Raw genomic sequence first — 12,972 nt, 5'->3', positions numbered from 1 at the left:
CCTGCACAACTAGTTTTGAAAACAGTTTTCTCAAAATGAGATCCTGGTATCAGTTAACACTTCCATGTTGTGTCCGTTATGCTAAAGACAAATTATCAAGCTTTGTTCTGGTTTAGAGGATCTATACTCAGACATCTGTGCCAAAAGAAATCATCGCATTGTAAACAGCACACGACCAGAGTAAGGTGCGTGTAATGGGATGGCACACCGGATCCTTTTCACGCTCGGGTCGTTAACATATTATACTGCACAATTACCAAATTGGTAGCACTGTTGAATACGGGCTAGCCAGATTTACTGCCCTGCTCCTACACCCAGGAGTGTTTTATTCAGTGTCAATTGTGTGGGAGTTGAATGGAGACAATTAAGTTGGACAGTCTGAAGTGCCACTTAACAAATTGGTTAGTGTGGATCCGCCACTGGGAAGTGTCCGTCATTAGACAGTTGCCATGGCCACGCCCACTCTCATTAGCACAGTGCCGGTGCCATCTGCTCCGTTAGCGCCGCCATTTTAATAGGGTTCAAGCCTGAGCCCCCATCAAGGGAGGCAGCTGTCATAGCAACCAGGATCCGTGCTCCCACCTATGTCTGCCCGCCCCAAAACACGAGAAAGCGCTCGAGTCAAAGAACATTAAGACAACGTTCCTTATAGTCATGAGTGTGACACAAAATGAATAAACAAATACATAAATAAATGTAAAGGTAGTTGCCATCCTAATATGCATTTTTTTTTTTAATTATATAAAAAATACTCCATCACAATTGTGACTGATTCTTGTATTGTATAGTTTCTCTGCATAAAGTAAAACAATGCTCTTCCTGAGCCAATCAGCTCCCTGTGCCTCTACTGTCTAATGGTTGAAACTAAGTACTTTTATGGGAGGCCACCTGGTTGGACGAGGCTTCTGTTCTTCTGGGTGTTGTTATTGGAGAAGAAGGTGGGGAGGGGCCGGAGGGCTATGTCGAACAGAACGTTCTTGCTCTTACTGTTTCCTAGTAATGAAACACACACTCTTTTTGGGCAACAACACATACTGTTTGCTTGTCTGTGAAAGTTCTTGAAACGTTTACATTACGGGCAGTCTGATTCTGGCACAGACCGAGTTGAAAGCAGCTATATGACATGATATTCATATTCATGATCCCATTCACCCTCCACTGTCTGCAAAAACACTCAGGTCTGAATATCGCTTTGATGATCTAGAATAAATAAAAAGAGCCAGACGGCAGTAAAATTCCACATGACCACATGAGATGGAACCGCCTCAGCTCTTTCTGGACTGTATTGATTCACATTGACCACGCGTCTGAAAATGCGTATGATCGTATGACATATGGAAACTCGAGCAGTATTAGCATTTGCGTGCATTGGTTTGCTCATTTCCGCTGTTATATTAAGTAAAAATAAAAAATAAAAAAAAGGAAGCTGCCTGTCAAGTATTATTACCTGGAAACATATGGGCTACAGTGTTAGAGTGTGGTGTGATATCCTTAATCTCAATCCATGTGAATAGTTGGAAGTCCATGATAGATAAAAGGGGTAAAACTTTACAGTAACTCTCTGGGATATGGTGGAAACAGTCCTAACTGTGGAAGCTAATACAACCAGATCACACACGTCATACGCTCATCACATGATTAGCGTGACTCTTGATGTTGTTTTGTGCATAAATACAAAACATTTATTTGATTTGATTGAAAGATACCAACATTCACCTCTAACCCAATAATGGGCACTTAGTCACATAGCAATCCAATGTGTTGTCTGGTGTGTTGTTCAATCAGAACTATGTTCCCAGGAGGAACGGTTGCACCTCGTAATAACGTGTTTTCGTTAAAAACCGACTTGGAAGCGAATTTAAAGCGCACCAATATAGGAGAAAGTGTGTTCCTTTGTCCAGTAACCGTGTATTTGAAGAGTTATTCTATACGGTCCTGTCTCGATTTAGTATCCTCAAATGTAAGACAGAACTAAGGACTAAAGTGGCGGTTGTGGACCTAGGCTGTGCTGGACACATCTTTGATCTCTTGGCTCGATGAACACAGCCCACTATATACCTGCTATATTTGTGGCTAGAAGGTTGCCGTCTCAAATAGCGGGGAATATTCTACTCCTTCCCCCGACTTCATTTTCACCAGCCTGACATGCAACGAGTTTGAACACCTCCGCTGTGTCCAACCACACCTGTGATTTATGAAATAACCTGGCGCTCAAGCTACGAAGTCACTGGAGTAGGCCTATACGAGTCAGTCATACGTGAGAACAGACATTTCAGTTAAAATGTCATTTTCTTTCAAATAAAACAGACACATACATCATTATTGCACGTCTTGTGATATTGGCAGTCACGCACAGTACATTAAATCTTTCATATATGTATGTATGTGCCTATGCATGCGTGTTTAAAAACCATTTTAACACCCCATTTAAAAAAAAAACAATGAGCAGTATATGCCTATCCTAAAGTGCTTCAGTTAATATTAATTTGTGCAACACGCTGAAGTTGGCATTTATACAGTAATGTGCATATGTTGATATAGGCTACATAATAAGACCAGGTAAAAAAAAAAGTAAAATAAAAAAAACCAACGCAGTCCCATAACCTTGATTGCACTCTTTACTTATTTGTGGTGCGTACAAAAGCCCTTGGCATATTCTAGGCTTTTTACATAAGGCAAATACGCAAATTTGAATTTCGGGTTATTTTTCCTTTATTACATATTTTGTCTCCGTTGTAAATCGTAATATTAACCTCGAAATTTGGTTCCAGTCGCCGTCTCTAGTTCTAGCCTGCATATCACACAAAGACGGATGATAGGCTATAGTAGGCCACATCATCGGAGGAGTACCTAGTGGAGTGACCTCCACCCACACCGGCTCTGGACTCTTCCTTAGCGTGTCAGTTTAAAACAGGTCCATGCTAACTGTAACATAGAAATTGTTCTGATTGGCCCATTTTTACTGCTGAAAGAAGAAGTTACCATTATAAGCGGATTGCAATTTTCTCAATTGCCTACTTGGAAAAATAACCCGAGGCAAGATGTAAAATAAATAAATAAATAAATAAATAAGGGGAGCTTGATCTGCATAATGAATTGCCGTTTTTTGACGAACAGCCTAATCTCTTTTAGTGACCTATCATCTTAATAATCTTTCTTTTCGTTACGTGCAACAAAATCTACATGTATAGTCAGTATGATTTGTCTTACTGCGGATATGACTGATGTGGGCCTCTCAATTCTAGGTAAATAGGTTATTGCAAAACGTCAAAATCTAGGCTATAACTTGGCCTATATGTGAAATATTAAATGGCGTGTGTTGCAGAGTCTCATTCTTCTCCGGCTTGATAAAAATCTATTTTCTGTCATTACTTCTCTGAGAATAGGATCGCTCTTTCGGAGCTCCACCATCAGGACCGGGTAATACACTGCAGTGTATTAGTTTCATTTGAACCTCCCCCTCCGCCGGCCGCCCCAGCAGCACGGCGAGCACGCGCTGCAGTGACCACCTCGCAATGGGACAACCGCTCTGACGGGACTACTTCAGACAGAATACAGAAAACCTGGCGACTTCTCCGAAATATTTGATAAATACAATCCCGCATAACGAATTGTCTTTGCTTTCCCACCTCGAGAATCGAACCTATGAATTATAAGTATGGGGAAAGCGTTTGGTTTATTTTTAAGAGGCATCACTTTGTTCTTTGGGCTGTTTGGTGAAGGTAAGGCTTCGTTTATTTTTCTTGCAACGTATGTTTATTTATTTTATAGTGGTGACAGCAAATGCGTGTTGTGACAGCAAGTACAGTTGGCCAAGTTTGATGTTGATGTTTTTGTCGTTAGACAACCAACTTTCAAGGACCTTTCAATCAACCCGCCGATTTTACTCCTCTGCCTTTACAAAAAGGAGGAAATTCACCTATTTAGTTGATTGACTTTGTCAACTAGTAATTCAGAGCTAATATTTGTTCTGTGGCTACTTTGATCAAAAAGGACAAAAGACAGAGTATGTATTCTGTTGTAGCTTACTTAGATAAAAGACGGCACAGACTTAAAATGCAAATTGAATTATTTACGCAATCTATTCCCTTCGCATTTAAATTGGATTTGAACCGTTTAATGCGTCGCAATTTGCAGATTTCCCGTTCTGAAATGTCCCACGCTTTTCCTCTGTGTGTATTAACCGCGTTGGGGCTATTTCCTCGCGATGGCAGTTCTGATTGTTGCCGAGTTTGTAAAGGAATACGCAGGTGACGCGGAGTGGGAAACGAACCTGTTGGTTTTGGAACGGTATCCTCTAGAAAGACGAACATCATTGCTAGACAGTGATGTGGAATTTACCATATCAAATAGAATCTGAATGTCTAACATTAGCCTATTTCCGGATGCGAAATCTGATATCTGAATCTTACAGTTGGCTATACTGATTGTACGGCATAAGATAGCCTGTGCGTTTTCTATTCTATAGGCTAAGGATTTTTCTGTCCTGAGAATATTATAGAAAACACAATTTATTCGGGTTTAACAGATGTTGTAACTTCATTATGGTCTCCGCAAAAGACATTGCTTACGGTTGAGACGTCATTGGTAGCCCTATTTAAAATTGAATTTGTACAGTAGCCAGGCTACGGTCAAATGTAATTGTATTGGAGAAAGTAAATGCACGCAACTCGGAACCAACCGCTGAGGTACTGAACAGAGTTTGAAGGTTCTAAGGATCTGCCTGGCATCTTAAGATCTAGTGTCAGCGTCGCATGGGTTAAAAACAATGATAGCAAACATAGACAATATACTGTAACCTAGAGATTTCAGTTTACTTTTAAGGCTGGATTCGAAATCCTATAACTAAAAACCACAATTGGGCGAACGAAAGACCAGACAAAGAGGAATAAAGGTGACCCGAAGTGGTCATGCAGACCTGCACAGTACATACACTACTGAACCTTAAATAAATCGCACAACCCACCTTCATTTACACGGATATGTTTTCTCTTTATTAATTACGAGAATTTACTAATGTAAGGCAACATTCTCTAGACGCGCTCGTCCACAGCAACAGTTGCGGCGGGTGGAATAAAAGAGCGCGGTGCTAGCATAATACGAATTAAATCACACACGGGTTGGGGTGTTCGGCCCTCTGTACAGTCTTTCTGTCCCAAACAACTGCTATGGTGTTAGAATGAACTGAATGTTTTACTGGGCACAGAGTGATACGGACCTTGCTTGGATTTCTCTGGGTCTAAGCCCCACAGACCGAGCGACCAAAATGCAGACAGCAATCACAATATTATAATCCCACACTAAAACCCCTCCAACTGAACTAACACTCTCTTCTCAAACCCACTATATTTAAATAGTTACTCATGCCTGAGGAGTCTATGAACTGCAGTGTAGGGCTCTACCCAGGCTGCATGTCTCTAGCACGTGGCACTCGCAAAACACTTAGAACAAAACCTTTAAATACATTTGTGAGTGTACCATAAATACAACACGAGTACAGTTTACAGCGGCCATAATATAGGTGTATGTTCATAGGTTTATGAGTATTGCATAATGACCATTGTTTTTCTTGTATGCATGCTGAATAAATGTGCAATATTTAATTTCAGTCTGTGGCTGAACTGCACCTAAAAACATAAACAGAAAAATACATGTTAGATCTCTGCAACCTTGAAATCATTTTAAATATCTTTACTGTCTTCACCATTTGTGTATAGGCGTATAAGTAGTTCATTTGAATATGTAATGTTTTCAAAGATTGCAATAGCATTTATTACATTGTTCCTGCAACTATCTTTCTATGTGTGTTTTCATAGCAGACAGTAAAGGTAAACATAAGTAAATGCTTTCAACAGATTGAAATATATGGTCAATATTTAATCCGGTGCAATCATTCTTACATCCAACATTCTAAATTGCATCCACCTTTCTGATTCCAAACTGAAGTTGATTAATTTGTTGCGAATTACTAAAACGGCGCTATTTACGCGACGTCAATACACGGAAATATTTGAAAAGGGGTTTTCCTTTGTGCCCAGGTAATGAACTGGTCCTCAAACAAACAGGCGCGCTCCCTCCCCTCTGAGCTCGCGCAGAGCTGGGTGCTTCCCCCTGAACAAAAGGCACACGCGCGGGTGCGAACGTGCGGGCAGGTGGCGGACAGGTGCGCAGGATCCTGAGCAAACATGCACTGTTTGCCTGCAGGAGAGGGATGCTGCCAGTAAAATAATGGGACTCGCTGTGATGATAACGGATGGAGCCACAGACCCTCATTAAAAGAGCCCCACGTGGGTTGGCTGGTCGCTCGGGAAATGCAACTGGGTATTTTTTTTCCTAAGATAACCGAATCCACACCTGTGTCAAAATAGTATTTTTTTCCTTTAAAAAAAGAAAAAAAAAAGAAAAAGAAAACATATATATGTCAATACTCAATTTCATTCTTTGAATATCCAGTCGAGATATAAAACACTGTTTTATTATCTGTAAATTCACATTCCCTGAAGAAACCGCAAATGCGTGTATACATAAGTTAAGAGGAGGTGACAGCTCATGCAGCATGCAACTCACATCTCAATATCCCAGAATGCATATTAAAAATATATATATTATGTTATAAATGTCAGAATATTGTGGAATATTTAGAGTACTGTAAGTTGTCTTGGCAAATCTTAGATAGGCTTTGTGCTTAAGCAGACTGGCATTACACATGATTTATTTTTTTACTTTTTGCTCTTCACGTATCTTTTAAGTGTGTTCTTACAACATATTTGGTGGGAAGAGCTGTAAATGCATAATAAACAATATGATCAGTAAGTGCAACCTTTCATCAATATCTGAGTACGAAACTCTTCCAGTATTGTTTTTTGTTTAATAGTAGATCTTTCCTCCTCTTTCATTTTTTTGGACCCATGTCATTCCTCTGATTTCCTTTTTTATTGAAGGTTTTGTTTTAGAATGAAGACTCACATACATGAAGAGTATTTTCCCTGTATAATCAGTGGCCTACTGCATTTCCCATACTGGTACAGCAGTTCCTAGCAAATGCTTCTCATTTGAGAACAGACTGCAGTACCTCAAGTGTCCTGAATGTGGCCTCCTGTTTGATAGCACTTTGCAATCGCCATATTAATTAATTAAATGCCTGGTTCTGAGAAAGCTGTGGTTTCTTTAGTGCTTCAAAATTCCAGTGTGGTTTTCAATATTCCGTGAATGACATCATAAACCCACTTCAGCCACAAATTGAAGGGTTTCACAAATGCTTCCTTGTATGGCCTGGGAGAAATTGTATTTCGCATAAAATTTGTGATGATTTCAGAGGATCACTTTTATCAGTGGTTTTCTTGGTATGGGTGTCTTAGTTTGCTGGAAAATAAGTATTTCCATTGTTAAAAGGAACCATAATTCTGTACTAAACATTGGCACTACCGATACTTGCATATGTTTAAAAAAAAAAAAAAACATAAAATACAAATTCACAGAAGACTGATCTATTGTTTTGCTTATTTTTTTTAATCATATGCCCATTAGCAGTTCACTCTGTTCTTTCACTGTTCTTATTAATTCTCTGTTTAGTTTGGTCACCACATGGTTGAAGGTAGCTGGATTGCATCATCTTCTGTTGTAGTAACCTTATTATTATCATCATAGATATTGTTTTACCAATCTGGATTATGCAAAAACCTCTGCCATTAAATACTGCTTCACTGGTTGGCAAAATATTTTTGGATATGAATTCACCTGAAGGACTGTTAGACTGCATCACTAGATTTGTGACCTTCATTAGTATATACAAGGAAGACCATGTACTTTACTTCCTGAGTCTGACTTTACCGTCAGGAAATGGTCAGTGATTATTTTGAGTGAAATGTGTGTGTGTGTGTGTGTGTGTGTGTGCGTGTGTGCGCGTGTGTGCATGCATATTGTTTGACTGAAAATTAAATGTGATAATATTTATTGCCTTGGTAAATGCCATTTTTAAACTTTACAGTTACCAGTTACAACAATTTTTCATTTGTTTAGCAGGCATCTTTGCCATGACAACTTACATTTTCATATTTTAAACAATAATATTCATCATTCAATTGTTTTCAGACATCTTAGGCATTGCAAGAATACTTCTACTGAAGCAGTGAACATTATTTTGCTGAAGGGCGTTGCTGCAGAAAAATAAAATAAATAAATACATAAATAAAACAGCAACCTTCAGTAATCGTGCTCTGTTAGCTTACTTACTGTCAAAATGCCACTGGCTTCACTGCTACTTATTTCCAGTTGTTTTTAAATACAAAAAAAGTTCAAATTGCGTTATGCTAGTCTGAAGAATCGCATTTGTATTTATTGGAAAGCCTTCAGCCAATGAATGAAAAGAAATCTTTTTTTTCAATGTTTGGTAACTTCATTCAGTAACACTGACAAATGTGTGGCCGTGATTGGTTGTGACAGATTTTGGAGTAGAATACATTGCTGTTTGCGTGGAGCCTCTGATTGGTTAGAATCTCAGTGGGAGAAGGAGGATTTTTTTTTCCCCCTTTGCTGTGCATTTATGTTGTCACTCAGAGCAGAATTGAATCAGAGTGTACTCAAGCTTGCCTTGTCTTTCCAATTCGGGACATTTCTCGCTGGCAGAATGTGGGGGCTCTAAGGGTGGGTGTGTGTGTGTGTGTGTGTGTGTGTGTGTGTGTGTGTGTGTGTGCCTGTGCGTGTGTGTGTGTGTGCCTGTGCGTGCGTGTGTGTGTGTGCGTGCGTTGCGTGCGTGCGTGCGTGCGTGCGTGCGTGTGCCTGTGTGTGTGTGCGCGCGCGCCTGCATGCACTCGTAGGTGTTGATGTTGAGGCCTGGTTAACTGCTCACATATTAACAGGCAGTGACACTTCACATTGAAATCACTGCCAGCGAGAGCCCAGCGAGATTTTCTTCTCAGAGCGGAAAAACGATTTCCAGAAAGCGACTTCATAATGACCTCCTTTGTCTCTGTGAATCTCTTTTTAATTTTATTTTTATTGTAAGTTAAATGCATATCGAGACAGTACATTTACAAGAACAACGACATCCAAAATGCTAACAGCCTCTAATGTCAGCTTTTCTAAGACACAGAACTCTCGTTTTTGGTTTGTGCCTGTTTGGTGGAGACAGTGTCTAGTGTCTGTGTCAGAAATAGAAATACATTGAATAAATATAAAGAAAATTTCTATTTACAGGATGTTAGTAGACTTTTAAACAGCAATGATACATATTGAGCAATTTGGAGACACGCTGTTTTATGTGTTTCACACTGTAAGAAAAATACAGAAACAGCTTTATCTTCTCTTAGCTAATCAAATGGCAGTGGTTTGGCAGTGCTGTTGGTAGGGTCATAACAGAGTGTCATCAGTGACAGTAGCTCTCGTGGCTCTGCCCAATCAAGTTCATCCAGAATGTTCTTGGCCATTGCATTAAAAATAATAAAATCCAGGGCTTTCCGGACTCATCAGTTGCGGTAATGTGAGAGACTCTGTGTGAAGCAGGACCGCGGGTCAGAGCCGTAATGGCTCCACGGCTTCCCGTCTTGCGGCCTGCGGAGCCGTCCGTCACATTGGCTGGGGGGGGGGTGCGGTGCGATTCCATTTGCATTCATCTCTTCCTCGCAGTTCTGTGGTTAGCATTAGCTTGCCGATGTGAGTGGATAGTTAGCGAACAGGAGTAAAATCGCAGGGATCAGCAGAACTGACTGAGAAACTCTCCCTGAGTTTCATTCTGGGGGCTGAGCAGGGCATGCTCTCCTACTGCTGGAACTCTGCTGTGTGCGGTTCACATTTATATGTTTTTGCAAAAACTATTTGCGTGCATACAAACACACAACGGCTTAGCTGCATGTGTAAATGACATTTTTTTCCTGCTCGTGTCACCAAACAACTGATGTTTTCTCCATTTATATATCGTATCAGATTGCAAAGCAAAACAAAAATGAGCAGAAAGTAACAGATTTTCTGAAAGACCAGAAGCCCTGCAGTACTGAGTCTGTGTGTCTGCATGTGCATGTGTGTGTGTGTGTGTGTGTGTATGTGTGTGTAGATCAGGTACACAGACGCTCTCAGGCTTTTGTCCATTAAATTCATATGGGAAGCTGTTGGCACAGCTCTGCTGTCTTAGCATGCCAGATCACTTAATGACTGATACCATTAAGCTGGGCTTGCTCACTCACCAGGAACGTTTCCACTGGAAGGCAGTGCAGTATGTGGTCCTCCAGCAAACTGGTACAGTGATGGGAATGGAGGGCTGAAGATTATTCATCCCTGGGATGAGTCACTACACCAGCCCCATGACTCATGGCTGCTGTTAAACGAGCCATGTCATTTACCAAAAGGGTATGGATGCTAACCCTGATGTTTGGGTCAAATTCCTGAATCTGACCTAATCATATCTAATCATGAATCTAATCATACCTCAGTGCTGTTTGGATACACCGCCCCCTGAATTCACTACCCACCTCTAAATGAGAAATTACCTGCTGGTTGACCTTCTTGGGGCCATAAAAAAATGTATATCTTTATGGACCTTGTAGTCTTTCCATGACATTGGCCCAGAGTGTGCCTGTGTGAGTGGCTCCTCGGTTTATGAATTTGCATTGATTTACCGCAGGCTCACCTTTAGCGGGGGCTCAAAGACGTCCTGGGTGCGGCGAAACAAAGAGCAATCACGATGATGATGAGGGCGGCTGCTGTCCAATGAGACATGATCCGCTTGCAGAAGGACTGCAGGCTGTCTGCAGACTCACTCTTAGGATGGGAAAAGGACGTCCTGTCTGTCTCAGCCTAGCAAGGAGACACAACGAGAGTAATTACACACACACACACACACACACACACACATATATATATATATACATACAAGTAAGAGCTAGCACTATCCACAGGAAGCTACACACTACTACTACAAGAAAGAGCTAGTGCTATCCATAGGAAACTACACACAACTACTAGAGAGAGTTAGTGCTATCCACAGGAAGCTACACACTACTACAAGAGAGAGCTAGCTCTAAACACAGGACGCTACACAGTACTACAAGAGAGAGCTAGCTCTAAACATAGGAAGCTACACACTACTACAAGAGAGAGCTAGCGCTAAACACAGATGAATAGCTCAGTGGAAACAGCCTGTGGGCACCTGGTATGGATGGAACTAAGGTAATGGAAACCCAAGGACTGGCGGTACAGGTATATCATCCTGTATTTGTAATGTTTGGTCTGGACCGTACAACTTCACAACACAGAAAGCAATCAGATAGAAGGCCCCCTGCAATCAGGCTGCCAGAGAACCTTCTGCTTTACCTTACACCTAAACCTTTAAAATACAAATATCTTCTGCTTTACCTTTCATCTAAAACCTTTTAAATACAAAGGCTTGTAGCTGATTTTGATGTCCAGCCAGTCCATATTCTCTACAATCAATAATTTAGTGAGACCTAGAAAACCGAACGATCTTCTGGACAATTTCCCGGAACCAGTGCTGTCTGTAGTCTCATAAACTCTGCAGCCCTACAGACTACTGTTAGGGGCCAGCAACAGTTGTTCAGATTTAAAATGTCATTTTGCATATTATTTTTACATAAAATTTGCATAAATTTCCATAGCCATTGACTTTGAATGGAACTAAATCCTTACTGTATGCTTCTACTTCACTGGCATTTAGCGGTAATGTATGAGTCATATATATATATATATATATATATATATATATATATATATATATCATTCCTAGGCAGAAGAGTATGTTTTTATGTCTTATATAAACAAAAAAGTTACACCTTCAATTGCGCTATTGACAATGCACTAAATTAATTAATTAATTAAATAATTGTATCATACTAGCTATGATTGCTCATGTTCACACATTGCTTCCTCCATATATCATTATTTATTGTTATAGTTTGTCATCAATATTGATGATAGTTCATCCATTCATCATCAGTTTTGCTCCCTTGGGACAACATCATGGTTTAGCCATATCCTTTCATTTTTTATATTTTAAGCTGTAATTGGCAGATTTTCTCTCCAGTGGAGCCAGACTTGGCCTTGGGCATAAATTGGGGATCCTGGGTGTGGCAGTTTTGTCTTGCCAATTGGTGAAAGTGTTGTTATCAGCAGATTATTTTTGACACCGCACTCTTCTCCTTATCAGTGGTGCTGCTGAGGTCATCGCACTTCCTGTCTGCAGTCCTGAAGTGACCTCTGACCCCACTCGCTGACCCCAACAGTAATGCCTGCGATCAACAGGCAGTCTCAGGAGAGAGCCATCAGCTGATCAAACCCTTTATTTATGTGCATTTCCGGATTTCCAGTCTTCACACTTTACCTCATCAGCAATCCTTGGGACCGCTTGAATAAATCTTCCTCCGCACATGACTTATTTAGTTAGTAATTTGATTTACTCCTTTGCTACATTTTATAATTTAATTTTCACGTGTCTGTTCAGTTACGGACAGATTATAAATCTTTTCGGATTTCTCTCACGGTTTCACAGCATTTCTCTTAACGTAATTGGAGCTATGCTACGAAGCTCTGCTTATTTGCTAAAGTGTTTCTGCTTTGTATTATATCAGGACTTCAATTACGCTGACTTTGCTGGGATGTCTAGAGAAAGTGATTCCTTTTTTCTATGACAGGGCTGTTTTTTTGCAGACTGAGAATGTGGCGCTTATGAAAACAGCACTGGGGGTGGGTTTTGTTACAGCCGGTCTTGCTTTTGTATTTATGTTTGTTTTTCAACTCAATGCAAGAAAAAAAAAAACTGCCCATTATTCAATCATGGTTCAACATTTCTGAATCAATGCTCTTTCAAAGGAATTGAGTAAATGAATTTATTAGATAATAAAAGTATATTAGGTAATAAAATATTATATACTGTCTTTTGAGCATTTGAAAATCAAATGAACATGTGCAGACAGTTACACTCCTGTGTTTTTAAGGTGAATATTTTGGACTATGAACTCAGTAACT

At 40.2% G+C, this 12,972-nt stretch overlaps 1 protein-coding gene across 2 annotated transcripts in view; it reads left to right on the top strand.

The window, feature by feature from the left end:
* Positions 1-3,428: 3,428 nt before the first annotated feature.
* The window catches only part of ret (ret proto-oncogene receptor tyrosine kinase), a 38,442-nt gene continuing 28,898 nt past the window's right edge, over positions 3,429-12,972 (top strand). For both annotated transcript variants that reach the window (XM_035400196.1, XM_035400195.1), the window contains exon 1: positions 3,429-3,722. In XM_035400196.1, coding sequence (XP_035256087.1) covers positions 3,659-3,722 — 64 coding nt within the window. In that variant the 5' untranslated portion in view covers positions 3,429-3,658. The remainder of the gene's footprint in view (positions 3,723-12,972) is intronic.

The sequence above is a fragment of the Anguilla anguilla genome, chromosome 18, assembly GCF_013347855.1.
Source record: "Anguilla anguilla isolate fAngAng1 chromosome 18, fAngAng1.pri, whole genome shotgun sequence".
NCBI lineage: Eukaryota > Metazoa > Chordata > Actinopteri > Anguilliformes > Anguillidae > Anguilla > Anguilla anguilla.
Note: the sequence above shows the minus strand (reverse complement) of the source record. Positions and strands in the feature narration are given on the sequence as shown.